Source organism: Lissotriton vulgaris, chromosome 5 (genome assembly GCF_964263255.1).
Source record: "Lissotriton vulgaris chromosome 5, aLisVul1.2, whole genome shotgun sequence".
Taxonomy (NCBI): domain Eukaryota; kingdom Metazoa; phylum Chordata; class Amphibia; order Caudata; family Salamandridae; genus Lissotriton; species Lissotriton vulgaris.
The window spans coordinates 1,627,781,603-1,627,802,707 of NC_141693.1; the positions used below are offsets into that span (position 1 = coordinate 1,627,781,603).

Consider the following 21,105-nt stretch of genomic DNA (forward strand, 5'->3'; position numbering starts at 1 on the left):
ATGTGCGGGACACCATCTAACCCTGCCCAATTCCATCCTTCTATACACCTTCCAGTCAGCGCCAGGATGCTTCTTCCGGAGCGACAGTCGCGCTTTATAAATACCAATTCCAATTCCAATTCCAATTCCAACACATGCAACATTCCCCACACCAGGAAGCAACATGACAGAGCAAATAAGAGCAACTGTAGCCACAGTATCAGCGCTATTCCCATTGAAGAAAATGTAGAACAGTAAATCCAAAAGAGCTCCTACAAAGCCTACCCCTACAACCTGCCCCAGCTGGTGGTGGTAGGCCAAAAATAGGAAAAGAGGGATGAGCCATTAGGCAGGACAGAGTCAATGGTAGAGGTGACCCCAAAGGTGGGGACAAGGGAGAACAAACACAAGCACATAACTCAGCCAGTTGGTATCACATACCTTCTGGAGGTCTCCCTGCTGTCTTCCCCTACCATGTCAGGTGTCTACATGGCCTTTAAGGGAGAATGGGACTTCTACCTGCCAGACACCTGTGTAAGTTCCATAACAGCCCTGATAACACTGTCTTTGTTGTTGCGAGAAGATGTGGAGAAAAGCTACTCCTGCAATTTGCCAAGCTTTGCCAAGTGACCTAGTACAAGCCAGGTCCCCATCCGGGTAGTGAGAAGTAGAGGCAGGCAGGACGGTGTTAATGATGGAGTCTTGCAAGGAGGCCAGAAAGGCATTGAGGTCACCTGGGACAAGGAAATCCATGCAGCTGCGATCCATGGTGATCCACATAAATGTCAGTTTCAACAGTCCATACTTGATGTCCCACTTGTACAGTACTGCAGCAACAAATGATAGACAGAATGCTGAATGAATCTGGCCTGGCCGTTAGGACTGGTCTGTTCCCATGGAGAGCAGGGTCAACACTGATATACATATGGCTGGGTTTAAATAGGAATTCATGGAGCAGCAAAATAATGGATTTCGGCCATATCTCTGTACTGTGGTGAACGTTTGACATTGTTCAGCATTCTGTTCATCAATTGTTCTTTTTGCACTTGCGCAGGGCTGGGCATCGGGCCAGGAAGGCCCAGCATTTTTGTTGGTTTCTCTCGAGTAGTCGCCTGCAATGCGGTTCTTGTGGCTCTTAAAGTCATAGGGATCCTGGGCGTGGGCTGAGGCCAGTATCTGCTGGACCTGGACATGGACAGGAAACAAGTGATGAGAAGGCGAGGCTTGTCATTAGACATTGGGTCACGGGTCTGGATTAGATGGAAACTCTGGACCTCCAGAGGAGGAGTGAAGGAGAGCCCCACAACGCATTGAATAATGTCACAGAGGAGATGCCCATCAGCGTCCTGCTCCACCTGCCCAGGGAATCCAAAGAAGCGAATGCTAGCCCAATGGCTTCTGTCCTCCAGGTCAGTAATTTTGTGCAAGAGGCGTTAAAGCTCCACCTCCAGTCCTTTACTTTTGACTACCTGCGCTTCCAGTGCATAAAGGTGGGATTCCACTCCTTACAGGAAGCCCTGAAAGACCCGATCTCTGTCCAAATTGACTTTGTGTTGGAGGTGAAGTCCGTGACCTTGGCATCCATCAATTTCAGTTTGTGGCCGACCACCATGATTTCCTGGAGGATGCAATCCATCCATTCACCAGGCAGCATGGTGGGACCAGTGCAGGGGTCTTGTGGAAGGCCGCTGTTTCAGAAAAGAGCTGTTGTCAGGATTCCTTCTCAGAGGCCATGCAGATAAAGCAACTACAGGAGACACAAGCGGTGGCAGGAGAGGGGGAGGAGCTGAATATAGACCAACAACCAGATGATAGTCCCAGTTGGAGACAAAGCGATCAAAGATCAGATGTGGGCCCCTGGAGGAGGGGCAGGGGCACAGCACTGGGGCAGGCTGAGGTAGGCAAACACACTTCCCAACAGCCAGTTGATGCCAGTCACATGTTCCAGGCCCCACATCAGTGGCACAGAGTAGTCGTCCAGGACCATGTGGTATATGCTAAGTCTGGGCAGTGAACACAGCTCCGCTCATGGACTTTGCAGAGTTTTCCGCACTCCCCGTTACGAGGACCTCATGGAGTTCCGAAAAACCTCTGAGGTTTTTTCCTCGCTCGCGTTTGTCAATGTCAAGTTGGCGCACGCGAGCGAGGAAAGTCCACCTCCTGGCGAGATATTTCCTTGTTCACAGTGGTCAAAATCAAGTTGGCGAGCGCAAGCGTGGAAAAACAACCTCCAGGCGAGATTTCTCAATACTGGCAGTGAGATTTCTCACTGCGAGTGGTCGCGTATGCTCGTGACCGCTTGCATTGAGAAACTGTCCGCGTTGAGAAAGGTGTTGCTCAAGTAAAAATCTACTCAAGTGGTAGAAAGGAAGCAGTGCCCACTTGCAATTTGCATGGTGCCGTTCGTGATGATTGCACAGTGCGGACAAGCACCTGGCACTGAGAATCATCGCAGAAGGCATTTATCTAACGTACTCCGCCACTTGCGGAGCTTTGCAAAGCGCAGCAGCATTTTTTTTTTACTTTGTGGAGTTCCACATAACAGAAATCCATGAACTCTGGCCAAGCTTAGTATATACCCCCACAGCCAGCACGAGGGGGAAAAGGGGAGGTAGAAACAAGAAGCAAGCCCCAAGCCTTGGTCACACAGCCCCAGTGTTGATGATCGGGGGTCAGCTAGGTCCAGAGCAGCAGATGAGTGGGTTGAAGCAGGGCTCAAATAATCCTCTGTGGGACACAAGGATGGGGCCTCTAACAGCCCTGTAAAAGATCCCTCTGTGGGCAGATAAGCCAGGACACCAGCTTGAAGAAGATAGATGGGCCCAGGCAGTAGAGAGCAGCAGCTGAAGTAACCAGTAATGGCCAGTGTCTTGCCCAGGCCCCCAAGTCTTTGGGGGCAATGAGCAGAGAGGGGGAAGTGCAATAGAGGATGGGGGAGGAATAATCAGTCCCTGGATGACCACCAAGGGCAGCTCTCCCTGCCTCAGCCTGCACGTAATGAGGGGGCAGGTCCAATGGTGCCATGGCAGTGCTTAGCTGGACAAAGAGGGAATCCATCACAGGCCATACCTGTCTGGAGCACAGACCTCTAAGGTATTCAAATCACTCCTTGGGGCCAGAAGATGGAAGGTGCAGAGCCCCGGGCCCTCTCAGCTGTTGAGGCACTGGGCACGGGGTAAATCTGGAGTAGGGTGGGGCTGGGACCAAGGCCTCACATGCTCCACTTCCCTCATCAGCCACCGGGAGCTCTGCAGAGGCAGCAGGCATCCTATGTCTTCATGGAGGCATGGGACACCTCCTGGCTGGGGCACAGAAGCTTCTCCAGTGCAGCCGATGCCACTGTGGTGGGGGAGTTCAGAGTTATGGTCGGCGATGTCAGGCGACAGTGAGCAGGCCCATGCCCATGCCCGGCTCCGTCCCGTGTTCGCACACCCTTTGGGCCTCAGGGCACCAATCAGGGCATTCATGGCAGAAAAGCCCCCGACAATTGGTGGGGAGCAGTCACAAAGCAACGTGGGTGCAATTGCCCCCAGGATAGTACCAGAGTCTCTCCAGCAGGCCACGGAAGCAAGGAGCTCTGGCATCAGGGGGCCATTAGTGTCAGAAGCCTAAAAGTTGTATTTTCAGAATTTACATTTTCAGACTTTAAATCCAACTTTACCATTAAAGAGGGTTTTAAATTACAATTCTTAGGACACAATATCAACATTCTCACTTGCTACCAATTGAAGGTTATCACTTATTAAATGCAATAAGGTAACCCAGTGTTATCCTACAGGAGAGGTTGGCCTTTCCACTATCTGGCCCAGTTAAACCTAAACATACTTGCCCAAAGTTTTAAAGATAATGTACTCTGCCATGTGGGCTTTGTAGGGTATACTCTAGGTGAGATTTATATGTATCTTAAAGGAAGGTTTAGGCCTGGCAAAAGGGTCATTTTGCCAGGTCAAAATTAAAAGGGAAACTTCACACTCAGGCTGCAATTGTAGACCCGAGTTATGTTTAAAGAAGCTACTTAAGTATGCAGCACAATAATTGCTGCAGGCGCACTAGTAGCATTTAATTTACAGGCTCTGGGTCCATGTAGTATCACTTTACTTATGACTTAATAGTAAATTAGTGTGCCAATTGGCTGCAAGCCAAATACACCATGCCTAAGGGAGAGAGCACAAGTACTTCAGCACTGGTAAGCAGTGGTAACGTGTGCAGAGTTCTAAATGCCAGCAGAAATGGCTTCAGAAAACAGTAGATTGAAGGCAAAATGTTTGGAGATGACACTACCAAAAGGGCCAAGTACCACAGCTAGGCATTCGGAGCACATTGGAACATCCATACAACGTAAGAGTGATTGAGTGTTGTAGTGCCAGGCCACATCATAAACAGCAAAAGAGAGGGTATGAGGTAAACACACAAATGATGCAATGGAAGAGACTAAACACCTGGATGGTTTGATTAGGATGTCACACATATTAGCATGTAGCACGTGTTCTAAATTAACATATTTTAATAGCTCCAGTTACCCTATAAAGGAGGAAGAGGAAACCGTGACACAGGCAAGGAAAGAGAAGCAAGATAACAGAGTCAAGAAACAGACAATCGAGAACGTGAACATGGCATCAGTTTCTTCACTGATAGCTCAATATGGAGAACATTTTGACCCTAAAAAAAAGTTTGAAGAATATTGTAGCGCTGAGTCAGGTTTTAGGGAAGATACTGTAGGATTTCCACTGAAATGGCTCGTCAAAACCTTCAGTTCAGGTATGTAAGACTTTTTAGCAGCCTTCCAAGTATGTGATTCTTCTTACTTCAGTAGCTATCTTTTCAATGTTATGGTGAGCCAAACACCGGAAAATAGCGGTTTTATGGTAATGGGAAATAATGCAAGGTGAGGTTTTTACCTTGTGTTTTTGTGTGTTTTCTCCTATGCTAATTTGGCCACCTATCCGATGGAAATGTTGGCATTATCTTCCTGCATACAGTGATGCAGCTTCAGTGTATCATTGATGTGGACGAACTGCATTAAGATGTAGCTGGTGTAAAGCTGAGCTTCAAAGTTGCTAAAATTAAAAAGAAGTGCAGTTTCCATATCGTTTTACTGCTTATACTGAAAAAAACATCTAAATGTTATTCTAGATCGAAGAACCAGGCTGAGTTATAATATAGAATTTTCAATACAGATCAAACCAGTCGTTGCTGAGAACATTCTTTTGTTTCGTAATTTGATTGTACTGTTTAATTGGATTTAATGAATAGAAAAATAACACTATGCACATAAAGTAAAACATTATATCACTTTAATTTAATTAAAACTAATTTCGTTTAGAGCTGCAATCCAATATCCTACATCCAGGCCTCCAACTCCCTACCATCTGTAGAGAGCCCCTTATGTCATTATGCTTTCCTGACCCAGGCATGTTGATACTAAAAATGCCCGTTGACATCAACAAAGGTAAACAATGTGAGGGGGCACATCGGTCATGTTAGAAGATTTCACAGAGATAACTGTGTTACTTAGAGGGACAAGACAACATCTCAGCAAAGCTTGCTGATCCGTCCTTGCTTTTTAGAACAGTTATCGTATCAGTGAGTTTATTTGGTTACTATTTTAACCCATGGGCCAATACATAAAATATACTATTTGTCTGGCTAACCTGTAATTACCAGATTAAATGCCTGCAGAAGGTTGGATGAATGGTCTGCCAAGATGGTAGCCGTAAAGATAGATGAGGTTACAAAAAGTTCAAATTAGAATATAATCATAAAACCACTGAATTCCATGGAAAAACAAGGACTAAAATGACTTTATATTTATGTTTGCTAAAAATATCTTAGAGGACCTGCAGATTAGCATGCTCTATGTAGTGGTCTTCAGAACATACAGTCTGGCACAGAGGAGGCCAACCACAAAATACAAGCAATTGTGTTTCATAATCTAACTCTTATGTTGCAATTTAAAGCCACATGTCATCATTGACTCCATTCTGACAAACCAGAAAGGTAAGCCTACAACAATCAATCAATCAGGAACATTTATATAGCGAGCTACTCACCCGCAGGGGTCTCAAGGCGCTGGGAGGGGGGGTGCCGCTACTGCTTAAAAATGAGGACTTCCCTCTTGTCTGAGTTAAGTTTCAGACGGTTGAGCTTCATCCATTCCGCGACGTCTTTCATTCCTTCCTGGAAGCTGGCTTTAGCGGTGGCGGGGTCGTTGGTGAGAGGATCAGTTGGGTGTCATTGGCGTAAGAGATGATGTGGAGGTTGTGTTTGCTTGCGATGGGTGCGAGGGGGCTCATGTAGACATTGAAGAGGATGGGGCTGAGCGAGGAGCTTTGGGGTACGCCGCAGATGATCTTGGTGGCCGCTGCGCGGAAGGGCGGGAGACGGACTCTTTGGGTTCTGTCGGAGAGGAAGGAGGTGATCCATTCCAGGGCCTTTCCATGGATCCCGGCGTGGTGGAGGCGGGTTGTCAGGGTGCGGTGGCAGACCGTGTCCTGATGTCGTCTGTGGCTGCGATGAGGGCGGTCTTGGTGCTGTGGTTCGCTTGGAATACGGACTGTGATGGGTCGAGGGAGCCGTTCGTCTTGAGGAAGGTGGTCAGCTGAATGTTGACGTTTTTCTCGATGACTTTTGCGGGGAAGAGGAGGAGCGAGATGGGGCGGAAGTTCGTAAGGTCTGTGGGGTCTACGGTGGGTTTCTTCAGGAGGGTGCTGATCTCCGCATGCTTCCAGCTCTCTGTGAAGGTGGCGGATGCGAAGGAGTTGTTAATGATGTCCCGGAGTTGGGGGCGCAATGATGGAGTCAGCTTTGTTGAAGATGTGGTGTGGGCAGGGGTCGGCTGGGGAGCCTGAGTGGATGGTGTTCATCATGAGGGTGGTGTCTTCCGTGCTGACAGGGGTCCAGATGCAGAGGGTGGTAGTGGGGGGTACGCGTTCTGAGCGCGGAAGCTGTCATGTATATCGGGGATATTGTGGTGGAAGAACGTGGCGAGTGAGTCACAGAGGTCTTGCGATGGCGTGATGTCATTGTTGCTGGCGCTGGGGTTGGAGAGCTCTTTAACAATGCTGAAGAGTTCCTTGCTGTTGTGGGTGTTGTTGTCCAGTCGTTCTCTGAAAGATGACCTTTTGGTGGGGCGGATCAGCTGGTGGTGTTTGCGGATGGCGTTCTTGAGGGCTGTCATGTTTCCGTTGACTGGTCGTGGCGCCAGGCTTTCTCGAGGGCACGGCAGGATTTCTTGGAGTCTTTGAGGTCATTGGTGAACCATGAGACTTTCTTGCTGTTGGGGTTGTTTGGAGGGTTCTTCAGTGGTGCAAGGGCATCAACGCAGTCGGTGATCCACTGTGTGAGGTTGCGGGCTGCTACGTTGGGGTCCGTAGTGTTGGTGGGTGGGTTTTGTCTCAGGGAGGTGGTGAGCTGGTTGGTGGTGATCTTGCTCCAGCATCATCAGGGGGCTTGTTGCGGGCGGTGGTGGGTCGTGGTTTTCCTGAAGTCGAAATGGACGCAGCTGTGATTGGTTCAGTGAAGTTCGGTAGCGTGGCTGAAGGAGATGTGGTTGCTAGAGAAGACAGGGATCTTATGGAGCGTGTGGCCAGCGTAGTAGGTGGGGGTGTTGACCAGTTGCTTGAGTCCGAGGTTGGCGAGGTTGTCTAGCAGGGAGGTGGTGTTGTTGTCCTTGTTGTTCTCCAGGTGGAAGTTGAGGTCCCCTAGGAGGATGTAGTCGGAGGAGGCGAGACCGAGCAGGCTGATGAAGTCTGCGATGGCTTTGCTAAAATGTGTGCGTGTTCCCGGGGGTCTGTAGATGAGTGTAACTCTGAGGGTGGTCTTGGGGTTGGTGTGTATCTGGAAGTGAAGGTGCTCGGCAGCGGTGAGGGTGTTGTCGGTGTTGGTTGTGATGCGGATGGTGTTTCTGTAAACAATGGCGATGCCACCTCTGGCTTGGTTGACGCAGTCCCTCCGGGTGATCTTGTAGCCGTCCGGGATGGCTATGGTGATGTCGGGGGCTCAGGAGGCATTCATCCAGGTTTCCATGAGGAAGGCGACGTCCGGTGCTGTTGTGTCAAGGAGAAAAAACCAAAGTTGATAGACAGAATACAGAACAATGTCATACATTCACCCCAGTACTGAGATCTGGGCCTAAATCCATCATTTGTTTGCACTCCACACCACCCCAGTTCAGACATGGCCATATGCAAATCAGTCTGACCCTTTGCCTCCTGGGAACAGTCCAGCCCGAACTGCCAAGCCATGCCTTCCCTGGACCGGAAACAAGCTTCCGAGGACCAGTTTCTGGCTTTCCAGCCGTCTTCAGCCCGGCTTGCTTGAATCCAGTGGTGTGGAGAGCATGGGACTCACGTCTGAGCATACCCATCCCACTTGGGGTGACAAATGCAAAAACGACAGTTGACGGACAGAATGCAGAACAATGTCATACATTCACCCCAGTACAGAGATCTGGGCCTAAATCCATCATTTTTTTGCACTCCACACCACCCCAGTTCAGACATGGCCATATGCAAATCATTCTGACCCTGTGCCCCATGGGAACAGTCCAGCCTGAACTGCCAAGCCATGCCTTCCCTGGACCCGAAAAAAGCTTCCGAGGACCGGTTTCCGGCATTCCAGCCGTCTTCAGCCCGGCTTGCTTGAATCCAGTGGTGTGGAGAGCATGGGACTCAGGTCAGAGATACCCATCCCACTCGGGGTGACAAGTGCAAAAACCACAGTTGATGGACAGAATGCAGAACAATGTCATACATTCACTCCAGTACAGAGATCTGGACCTAAATCCATCGTTTTTTTTGACTCCACACCACCCCAGTTCAGACATGGCCATATGCAAATCAGTCTGACCCAGTGCCTCATGGGAACAGTCCAACCCGAACTGCCAAGCCATGCCTTCCCTGGACCAGAAACAAGCTTCCGAAAACCGGTTTCTGGCATTCCAGCCGTCTTCAGCCAGGCTTGCTTGAATCCAGTGGTGTGGAGAGCATGGAACTCACGCCTGAGGATACCCATCCCACTTGGGGTGACAAATGCAAAACCCACAGTTGATGGACAGAATGCAGAACAATGTCATACATTCACCCCAGTACAGAGATCTGGGCCTAAATCCATAGTTTTTTTGCACTCCACACCACCCCAGTTCAGACATGGCCATATGCAAATCAGTCTGACCCTGTGCCTCATGGGAACAGTCCAGCCCGAACTGCCAAGCCATGCCTTCCCTGGACCGGAAACAAGCTTCCGAGGACCGGTTTCTGGCATTCCAGCCGTCTTCAGCCAGGCTTGCTTGAATCCAGTGGTGTGGAGAGCATGGGACTCCTGTCTGAGCATACCCATCCCACTCGGGGTGACAAATGCAAAAACCACAGTTAATGGACAGAATGCAGAACAATGTCATACATTCACCCAAGTACAGTGATCTGGGCCTAAATCCATCGTTTTTTTGCACTCCACACCATCCCAGTTCAGACATGGCCATATGCAAATGCAACAGGCTCAGACTGATTTACAAAGGCCATGCAAGGGCACTGGCAGCAGAGAGAGGGAGGGGACAGGCACAGAGGACTTACTCTGCAGCAGCAGCAGCAAGGGCACTGTCGGGAGGACCGTGTGGCAGCTGGGGGGCGACCTACCTGCTGGCAGGGTCAGAGGTCGCTCCCTTCAGTGCTCTGCGGCCTCCGTTTAAGTGAGTAGTAGGAGGGAGGAGCAGCTGGGAGTCGGGAGCGGGGTGGTGAATGGGACAGTGGGGGTGGGGCCGCAGGGACGCAGCAGCAGGAGCAGCAGGAAGGTGGAACGGAGGACAACGGGGAGGGGGACACGAAGGCACAGGCAGCAAAAACGAAGGGGACACCAGGGAGCAGGGGCACAGAAGAAATATGGGGGGAGAGGAGTCACAAGGGCACAGGCAGCAAAAACGAAGGGGACACCAGGGAGCAGGGGCACAGAAGAAAAACATGGGGGAAGGGTCACAAGGGCACAGGCAGCAGAGCGAGGGAGGCGAAAGACACAGAGGACTAACTCGGCAGCAGCAGCGAGGGCACTGTCAGGAGGACCGTCTGGTAGCTAGGAGGGGCGACCTACCTGCTGGAAACAGTCGGGACTCTTTGGAAAAATATGCGGCCACACAGGTTCTGCCAAGTAACTCTTGACCCATAGGTCCAGACTCCGCTGATGGAGCTAGATTTTAATTTAGGCTTCGGATCGGATTCATATGTGTTTCTTGATCCAAATGCGACATTGTCGAACACAAAGCAGACTGGGAAAATCCTACCATTTCTCCCAAACAACTTTTGTGCGATATAAGCCCCTGAATAGTTCCATTGACATACTAAAAGTCTCCATGTGATGCCTTCTATTTTTGTGTGTCCTATGCTGCACCTCATTTAAGGTACACTAATAAGTCAGGAAAAGGAAGTCAGAAGAGAGTAGGGACATACAGGATATAAAGAAAAATCTGGTGCAAATGAGACTGCTTGGTGTATCGGTAAATTATGCAAAAATACACTTACATTTGAGTGTGAAATTCTGTCAGTGACCATCATGTGTGTGAAAGTTTGTTTTATCAGAGGTATGTGCTCTGGGGAGGCTCATGTTACTCACTAAGCATCCATATGTCTCCTTAGTGTTGAAAAGTGGGTTATTAGTAGTAGTAACTATGCAGCTGCCACTGGCAATAAGTCCTCTAACACAGTCTAGGGCGAAGTACAGATCTCAATAAATTATTCCCATGCTCAACCTTGGTAACTTGGTTGCGAGCAGGCAGGCTTAACTTAGGAGACAGGTTTAAAAACCCAATTCAGTAAATAATTAAGACACAATAAACAATACAAATCCCACACCAATGTAGGACTAAGTAATCTATAGCGCCACTTTGGGACACCTGGTCACACTTAACAGGGACAAATTCAAAGTATTAGGCTGACTGCGATGGAACCCTGCTGGGATGCCCTTCTCTGTAAGCCGCGGTCAAGATTTTACGGTGGTGGTGCGGGTGCTGCCACACTGGTGTTCTGACTGCCCCATTATGACTTGGGGAGTCAAACTGCATTGGCACCACCACAAACGGGCAGTGTTGTGACATTCTTCAATCCCCAATATGCTTGGCGGGGTTGCTGCAGCCCCTCCAAACATATTCTGAGTTGCCTGTCTGCCAAGGTTTTCTTGGTGGTAAGCCTGCAATGAAAAGTGTAGTGGAGCGGAAAAAAAAGAGTCCTAATGGGTCCCCTGGTGTCTTTGCACCAAGGGATGGATGTAGTGCATCACATGGTGTGCCCCCCCCTGTTTGTATGTGTTGGACCCGGCCCTTTTGGCAGGTTCACCCCAAGACTTTTTGATTTTTCTTAGCCTGTTTCTGTGACCTGGTGTTAGTGATTTTAGGCCTCTGCGCACTTTTTCACTGTGGTACAGTGTAAAGTGCGTGAGTTGTCTGTGTATGTGTAGTGAGTGACCTGCCCTCCGATAGGAATGAATGGGGAATATGTATGCTCATGGTAGTTCCTGATGTGTGGGCAGTGCAGGGTCGAGTTTGGTATGTGCGAACTTGTGAGATTGAATGCTGCGCAATGATATATGTGGCATGATTGTGTCTAGTGTAGAAGTGCCACTTTTAGAAGTTGGCATATTTGTGTAATTTGTATCTGGCGTATTATTGGCTGCCAATGACCCTGGACCTGCTTGTGGATTGACTTTCTGGTTTGAGGGTCCTGAATGGGACTGGGTTTTCCCCACGCAATGCTGGCTCCACCCCCTGGGGTGCATCTGATGTCCCTAGCCTGGCCTGTGAAAGGAGTTCCCTATAACCAGTTGTAACTGGTTCTCACACTGCCTGCACCCTGCTAGACAAAGAATTTCTCTGTATAAAAAGGGGCTGTGTTCCCTTACAAAATGTTCTTGTTTCTGACTTGAATCCTGCCAGGGGCATGCTGCTGCTTGGGCTCAGGGGAAGGCTTGCCTCCCCGGGCCCTGCCCAGCCCATGGATACTTGATGGACTGCTGGAGGACTTCTTCCTGGGGGCCCTTTTTGCCTGGCCTGAGGGTGGCTGGGAGACTTCACTTGCCCTAGAAGCCTTGTCCTATAATGCCCTGCAGCTGCTGGGACCCTCCTTGCTGTGGGGGTCCTTTCTGGGGCGTTTTGGTGATTTCTGGGCTCCCCAGAGCCTCGTGGGCGCTTTTTTCCTGATTTCTGGCAGAGCGCTGTGGTTATCCCGTTTGGGAAGCGCCCCTGCCCTTTGTGTGCCCCCGAGTGCTTCGTGTGCACTTTATTTTTATAGTACGGGTATTCTCCCGTTTATAGGCCCCTCTGCGAGTGCCCACCTCGCTGGTATGTTTTATTTTAATACCGAGGGTGCCCACCCCTCCTTTCTACCCTTTCAATCACTGCCGCGGCCCTCCGCAAAACTGGAAGTCAGGCATCTTCCGCTGGGACGGGGGCGGGGCCTGCAATCCGGCAGGAAGTCCCGCCCGCCGCCGCCGGCCCGAGAAAGAAGAAGTGTGGGATGTTGCAGGGCTCCCGTGTGCTGAGGGAGCCCCGGGAAAAGAAGAGGAAGTGTGGTCTGTTACGGGGCTCCATGTGCGGAGGGAGCCCCGAGAGAAGAAGAGGAGCCGAGAGGTAGTGTGGCCAGAGCTCGAGTGAAGAGCCAGTTTGCAGAAGAGTCCGCGTAAAGAGGAAGGCGGGGCTCTCCTGTGGAGGAGGGAGAGCCCCGCGCACGCCGCCGCTTGAAGGAGCTGCCCCCGCCGCGAGTGAAGCAGGAGCCCCCGCCAGAGGAACAGCCCATGAGTAAAAAGGGCTGGGGGCTCCGTGGGGGCTGCTGTTGGTGCCGGAGAGAGGCACAAGGACGAGGGTGGAGGTAGGGCGGCCCCAGATGGCAGTGGACCGCCCCAACATTTCAATGGAGCTCGAGTGCCCCAATGCCCACATTTGTTGTAGAGCCTAAATAGGCTCTGAGGGGCATTTCAGTGATTCCGAGTCCCCCGAGAGGGACTCCAACATGCCGGGCATTAAGTTTCGAGCCCAGAGAGGCTCGTGGATGCCATTCTGGTCGTTTAGGGCCACCAGAGGACTTGGGGCATGTGTATTTATAGAGCCAGATGGCTCCAACGCCCCACAGCTGTTTCAAAGCCTGTGTGGCTCCAACGGGGGCTATATTTCTTTGAAGGGCCCAGGTTATTGTCCCTATGTTTTGCCTCAATATGCTGTTAGAGCCAGAGGGCTCAGTTTTGCGCAGTCCTTGTGTTGGAGGAGTCAGAGGGCACATGTAGTGTCGTAGAGCCTAGAGGGCTCCTACTTTGGGGCAGTCCTGTCCTAGGGCCAGTGAGGGCCCTGTCACAGTTTTACTGATGTCCCAGCTGCCCAGCAATTAGTGGGCAGCTGCACCGTTTAGGCTCTTGGGATTGTCCTCAGCTGCCCAGCAATTAGTGGGCAGCTGCAACGTTTAGGTTTTGCGCCAGTGGCGCACCCCTGACTGCCGCTGTATGGCAGCGCGCCCTGACATTCTGGACACAGGGCTCTTTAGTCCCTTTATTGTATGGCCAGTTGGCCTGGGTGACTGATAGGTGAATAGGGCACAAGGCCCTAAGGTGATCTTGCGCAATGTGGTTACCTGCTATGTTTATGATGGTAATTGCCTAATGTGAGTTTTGCGCAATGTGATGTGGTGCTAGTAAATGTAATGCATTTAGTATGATTATGCACCTTGATCTTACACCTCTGAATGTTTTAGGCATCATGTGTTTTTGCGCTATTGAGTTGTGTTCGGGCACCTTTGAATGTTTTTATGCATCATGTGTCTTCCTTGTTCTTACACTTCTGAATGTGTTGATTTATACATCATGTGTTTTTCCTTCCCTGTACCTCTGAATGTGTTTTTTATTCATCATATGCCTTGTTCTTACACTGCTAAATGTATGTTTTATGCATCATGTGTTTTACTTCCCTACACCTCTGAATGTTGTGATACATCATGTGTAATGTGTTCTTGCTTATACCCCTAATTGTATTGTGATACTTAGGTGGTTGTTCTGTCTAGTACAGGTGGTCCTAGTGAGGACCAGGTTCACTGCGTGACATTCTCTTAAGGTGTTTAGGGTTGCGTAGGTGGTACTTACCTGTTACCAGTACTTACTGGTTGTGTGCTATATTTGCTCATTTGTGCTACAGTGATTTTATAACCTATACTCTATTTTCTACTAAGTGCTGATTCTGACAGTGGCCCACGTGGCCCTGTCCTGTGTAAATAATCCCTTGTGCATATTGCCCGTGCCAGTTGGCACCATGTACATTGTGTGATTACTATCTGATGTGATTTCCAATACAGAAGATATTTTTATATAACCTTGTGTGGAGTTCCTTTTGTGGTGTGCTTAGGATGTTGTTGCTGTTGTGTGCATGCGCAAATGCTTTACACATTGCCTCCGGGATAAGCCTGTCCGATCGTGCCAAGCTACCAAGGGGGTGAGCGGGGGTTATCTTGGCGTGTGACTCCCTTGCCCTGACTAGAATGGTGGTTTCTGCCTAGCTTTGGCGTCAGCCTTAGCCAACCAGAAATAGCCAGTTCTAACAGTATGCACCCAAGTTCGTCCAGGGAATGGAGTTCACATTCCATGCCCATCAGGAACCTGCAATGGTGTTCCTATTGCAGTGCCTGTTACGGCTTGAATGTGATTTTTTAAACAGCCACCGCTGTGGGCCAGCTGACTCAGGACCGCCTTACCTGAATTCCAGTTGGAATCCGGCAGGCGGTTTAATTATGGCTTTAGAGGTGCAGGAGTGGGTCACAGGTGTGGTTGCCCTCTTGCGCACAGCCAGAGTCATCACAGGGCCCTCAGAAAATTTTATGGAGTTTTTTCTGCCGGGGTCCCTTGATAATGTTCACCAGTCCGGATTCGATGAGATGCAGGCGCTTAGTATTATAAGTGTTTCTTTATTATGTTCAGGTTGCAGGGTGGAATTCAAGTAAGATGGTTTCCATATACATCTGCCCTTCATCCTGGTGAACCTTATACTCCGGCCCCACCAGGAGCAGCCAGCCTGCTGCTCAGCCCATCTTCCAACTGTCACCACTCATCCACCCATGCACCCAAACATTCCAAGCATCACAGTCACACTAAGATTCCACTCTCAACACTTGCAGGGCAGCTAGGAGATAGGTAAACTGAGATACATATCATTACATAAACAGGATATAACATATCCCCGTCCTTTTAAATAAAAAGAACAATATAACATGGGAGAAACTGTAAACAAGAAAGTCTGAATCATGAACAAAGCAGAAAGGATGAATAATACATTGACAAGCAATATCAAATAAATTGACAATCAATATCACCCATTCTCCCCCATAAAACAATTTAAAAATATTTTGTAGCGTGTATCAAAGGGTGATATGCACCCAGAGACAAAATAACATACGCTGTGAAGATGGGAATAAAAACCCATCTTGACAACCCTCCTATAAATCGCGCACTTGGGACTGTAATTCATAAAGTCATCCCTCCTGTTAGGGTTATTTTCAGGTTAACCATGTAAATGGGACTAACACCCATGACCTACCCCTAAAGAAAGGGTGAGAAACCAATGTATATGTGTACATGGTGGCCTAAACACCGTATAGACAAGACATGTAGCAACTTACACACACACCAAGCAGACAAGACGTATAGGGCAAGGCGATTTACACACTGAACAGACCAAACGTGTAGCGCATGGCGACTTACACACAGTTAACAGAACCCACAAGTAGTGTAACTAAAGTAGCATATCTCATGACATATGCTACAGCGTGCCACATTTTGTGTATATGTTGCTTGTGGTATAATGGTGTGATAAACCCCCCAGAAGTGCTAGTTTATTATTTTATAAAACAAATATAAAAAAATGTTTTTCCCCAGCTGGAGTTTGAACCCTGGTCAAAAAGCATTCACAGCCACTGTATATTGCCAGTGAGCAATCTGTTTTGCTGGAATTACCCACAGCCAAAGGCCTATTTGTCAAGGAAAAATCATGTTGGTCCCTCCTCTATTTCCATGGTGTTTGGACTTTATATGCCAGAAATCCCCTCTTGATTTACATGCTTTAAGTACAAATAGCCCTTCATTTTTTACAGTCTGCCACTAGCCCCATGCATTTCTTATTGTTACACAATCATCCCCAAATTCTCCTTCCACTAAATAAGTGATTTCTTTTATAGCAAACATGTACCCCCCTTCCACATGACACACAGCATGCCATCAATGCCTGACATGCACAATAACTAAGGAGGCCATAGTTCACCCAGACACTGCTAGGGGGTGATTTACAAAGGCACAGCTTTCATTTGTGGAATTTAGAAAACAAAAAAAAAAAACGGTTTTCCCCAGCTGGGGTTTGAATCCTGGTCAAAAAGCACTCACAGTCCCTGTGAACTGCCAGTGAGCCATCTATTTAGCTGCAATTGCCCCGAGCCAAATGCCTATTTGTCATGGAAAAAAGATGTTGCTCCCTCCTCTATTTCCATCGTGTTTGGACATTATGAGCCAGAAATACTCTGTGATTGACATGCTTTATATACAAATAGCCCTTCTTTTTTTTACAGCCTGCCACTAGCCCCGTGCACTTTCTTATTGTTACACAATCATCTCCAAATTCTCATTCTACTAAATAAGTGATTTCATTTATAGCAAACCTGTCCCCACCTCCACATGCAAAACAGCATGCCATCAATGCCTGACATGCACTATGACTAAGGAGGCCATAGTTCTCCCAGACACTGCTAGGGGGTGATTTACAAAGGAACAGCTTTCATTTGTGGAATTTAAAAAACAAATTTAAAAACAAAACGATTTTCCCCAGCTGTGGTTTGAACCTTGGTCAAAAAGCACTCACAGCCCCTGTGAACTGCCAGAGAGCCACCTATTTTGCTGTAATTGCCCCCAGCCAAATGCCTTTGTCTCATGGAAAAATTATGTTGCTCCCTCATCTATTTCCATCGTCTTTGGACTTTAGATGCCAGAAATCCTCTCTTGATTTACATGCTTTAAATACAAATCACCCTTCCTTTTTTACAGTATGCCACTAGTCCCATGCATTTCTTATTGTTACACAATCATTCTCAAATTCTCATTCCACTAAATAAGTGATTTCTTTTATAGCAAACCTGCCCCCCCTCCACATGCCACGCAGCATGCCATCAATGCTTGACATGCACTATGACTAAGGAGGCCATAGTTCTCCCTGACATTGCTAGGGGAGGATTTACAAAGGCACAGCTTTCATTTGTGGAATTTAGAAAACAAATTAAAAAAAACGATTTTCCCTAGCTGGAGTTTGAACCCTGGTCAAAAAACACTCACAGCCCCTGTGAACTGGCAGTGAGCCATCTATTGAGCTGCAATTACCACCAGCCAAATGCCTATTTGTCATGGAAAAATGATGTTGCTCATTCCACTATTTCCATTGTGTTCGGACTTTATAAGCCAGAAATGCTCTCTTGATTTACATGCTTTATATACAAATAGCCCTTCCTTTTTTACAGTCTGCCACTAGCCCTGTGCATTTCTTATTGTTACACAATCATCCCCAAATTCTCATTCCACTAAATAAGTGATTTCTTTAATAGTAAACCTGTTCCCCCCTCCACATGCTACACAGCATGCTATCAATGCCTGACATGCACTATGACTAAGGAGGCCATAATTCCCCCAGACACTGCTAGGGGTGATTTACAAAGGCACAGCTTTCATTTGTGGAATTTAGAAAACAAATAGAAAAAAAGGAAAAACATCGATTATCCCCAGCTGGGGCTGAACCCTGGTCAAAAATCACACTCTGCCTCAGTGAGCTGCCAATGTTTTCCAGCCAAAGGCCTTTTTGTCACCAACCGAAAAATCATGCTGGTCCTTATTCTATTTTCCTTGTGTTTGGATCTTACAATCCAGAAATCCACTCTTGATTTCCATGCTTTATATACAAATAGCCCTTCCTTTTTTACAGTCTGCCACTAGCCCCATGCATTTCTTATCATGGATCCAAGGCACAGTGGGACCTGCGGCTCTGAGCTCAACTAACGCCACTGTTGACTTAACAGTATCTGTAGCATCAAATGAATGTACCTATACACAGACTGAGCCTGTGATAGGCCCCTCATTTTTCTTCAAACTTGGCGATACTGCAATTGACATTATAGCAGACTGTGTATTACCACAATAAAACACTTCTTGATAATAGCTTTGCAGATCTTTGGAAATGCCTAGATCGTTTAGAGTCATTAGTGAATAAACCAGGCTCGAATAACAACATCCATAAGCAGGCCTCACAACAGGTAGAGACTCTCAAGTCACAGATTTCTAATGCACCCAGCGTAACCAGCTCTAATAACCAACATCAAATGTTTATGTTCTCACAAACCCCCTATACTAGTACCCCTAGTGTTTGTGTCACCTATTATAAAAAAATGGAATGTTTGACACCTAAACCCACCGGTGCACAGAACGAACCAGTAACGTCTATTTCTATTAATAATACACACCAACCAGTTCACTCAGTCACCCATGTTGCCACCACGAACCGTGCAACAACACTGCTCTAGTTTGCAATACCCAGAGAGCGAAATTCCCCCCTGTGAATAATGACAGTGAGTTTGTGGTGGCCAATAAAGAAATCCTTAGCCTACCTCCGGTTGTTTGTCCCTATGTCTTACTCTTAGCATGCGTCCCACCCTGAAGGAAAAATCAGACTGCGACATGGGAACAACTGCGTAATAAAAGTGCTGATTGGCTAATTAAACATAAAGGTTTTAAGGTGACAAATGTAAGTGATATCATAATGGTGTGCAGGGTAGCGTGGGTTGGCTCATCAGTAAAGAACATAGAGGGAGATTACGTTGTTATTAACTTCGGTGGTCCAGCTTTAGCTAGATCAATACTAATGACACAAGAGCTCAACAACATCATTCCAACTCTTGTTACCCCTTGATTTCTTTTATACATCTACCCCTGGGCCAAACATACCTACTTTTGTCTTGCCTACAGATTTTAACTGATTCTCTGCTCTGCTTGGTTTGGATAGCTTGAATTGACAACTGGCTATTCGAACACCATCTGAATACATCCTCCCGAGACCTATGCTCAATTGTCTAGAACTTGCTACTTTAGAACTACATGATCCAAAGCCCACCTTTATAGAACGTGACATAATAGAACCACATGACCCAAATTGGAGTGTTCTAAGCTGGAACATCGCTGGCTTAGCTTTCAAGATAAGTTCTGAAGACTGGGCACATTTCGTTAGAAAATACAACAGTCTCATGTTTCTGGAAACTTGGGTAACAATGGACTTGTACTTGCAGGGGTTTTAATGCTTCATAATTATTGTACCCACTCCCAAACAAGGCAGCCCACCGGGGGGCTATTTATGGTAAACAGACATAATATCGATTCCAAAATATCGTTTGGACAAAATATCGAGTAAAAAATATAGACTAGCTAAAATATCGACCAGACATAATATAGACTACAAAAATATCGAGTAATATCGATATTAATAGCCGAAATATCGATTCAAAAATAAAGACTAGACATAATATCGACTAGATAGAATATAGACAAAAAAAATCGAAAATAAGGTAGTTATTAATAATTTTTAATACTTGTGTAATATAAATATGTAGTGGGTTGTGGGTTTATAGGGGAATAGGGTGGGGAGTAATTTAATTCTAAGTAATTAATTATGTAAATTAGTAATAATTGTTCATTAATTATTAATTGGTAAATAATTAAAATATAATTGGTACAAACTAATAAATAATTAATAATTAATTTTTAGTAAAATATTTTCTGTAGCGGGTTGTGGGTTTATAGGGGAATAGGGTGGGAAGTAAATGTATTATAATTAATGAATTATGTAAATTAAGAATAATTGTTAATTCATTATTAATAGGTAATTAATTAAAATATAATTGGTAATTAATTATAAATATTTAATTGATAAATAATTAATATTTAGTAAAATATTTTCTGTAGCGGGTTGTAGGTTTATAGGGGGATAGGGTGGGAAGTAATTTAATAATAATTAATTAATTATGTTAATTAATAATAATTGTTAAATAATTATTAATTGGTAAATAATTAAAATATTATTGGTAAATAATTATAAATATTTAATTGATAAATAATTAATATTTAGTAAAATATTTTCTTTAGTGGGTTGTGAGTTTATAAGGGGATAGGGTGGGAAGTTATTTAATAATAATTAATTAATTATGTAAATTAATTAAAATTGTTAATTGTTAATTAATTATTAGTCATTTTAACCCCTACGCTATCCGGCGCTTTCCATACTGTTGCACCCACTGGAGTGGGAATAGTAATTTTAACTCCTACGCTATCCAACGCTTTCCCTACTGTTGCACCCACTGGATTGTGAATAGTAATTTTTACCCCTGCACTATCCAACGCTTTCCCTACTGTTGCACCCACTGGAGTGGGAATAGTAATTTTAACCCTTACGCTATCCAATATTTTCCCTACTGTTGCACTCACTGGAGTGGGAATAGTAATTTTAACCCCTACGCTATCCAACGCTTTCCCTACTGTTGCACCCACTGGAGTGGGAATAGTAATTTTTACCCCTACGCTATCCAACGTTTTTTCTACTGTTGCACCCACTGGAGTGGGAATAGTAATTTTAACCCTTACGCTATCCAATATTTTCCCTACTGTTGCACCCACTGGAGTGGGAATAGTAATTTTAACCCCTACGCTATCCAACGCTTCCCCTACTGTTGCACCCACTGGAGTGGGAATAGTAATTTTTACCCCTACGCTATCCAACGCTTTCCCTACTGTTGCACCCACTGGAGTGGGAATAGTAATTTTAACCCTTACGCTATCCAATATTTTCCCTACTGTTGCACGCACTGGAGTGGGAAAAGTAATTTTAACCCCTACGCTATCCAACGTTTTCCCTACTGTTGCACCCACTGGAGTGGGAATAGTATTTTTTACCCCTACGCTATCCAACGCTTTCCCTACTGTTGCACCCACTGGAGTGGGAATAGTAATTTTTACCCCTACGCTATCCAACGTTTTCCCTACTGTTGCACCCACTGGAGTGGGAATAGTAATTTTTACCCCTACGCTATCCAGCGTTTTCTA

General features: G+C 46.7%; 1 protein-coding gene across 1 annotated transcript in view; it reads left to right on the plus strand.

The window, feature by feature from the left end:
- Positions 1 to 4,536: 4,536 nt before the first annotated feature.
- LOC147716861 (nicotinamide N-methyltransferase-like) overlaps positions 4,537 to 21,105 on the plus strand; it is a 74,513-nt gene continuing 57,944 nt past the window's right edge. The window contains exon 1 of the mRNA XM_086923769.1: positions 4,537 to 4,737. Coding sequence (XP_086779895.1) covers positions 4,590 to 4,737 — 148 coding nt within the window. The 5' untranslated portion in view covers positions 4,537 to 4,589. The remainder of the gene's footprint in view (positions 4,738 to 21,105) is intronic.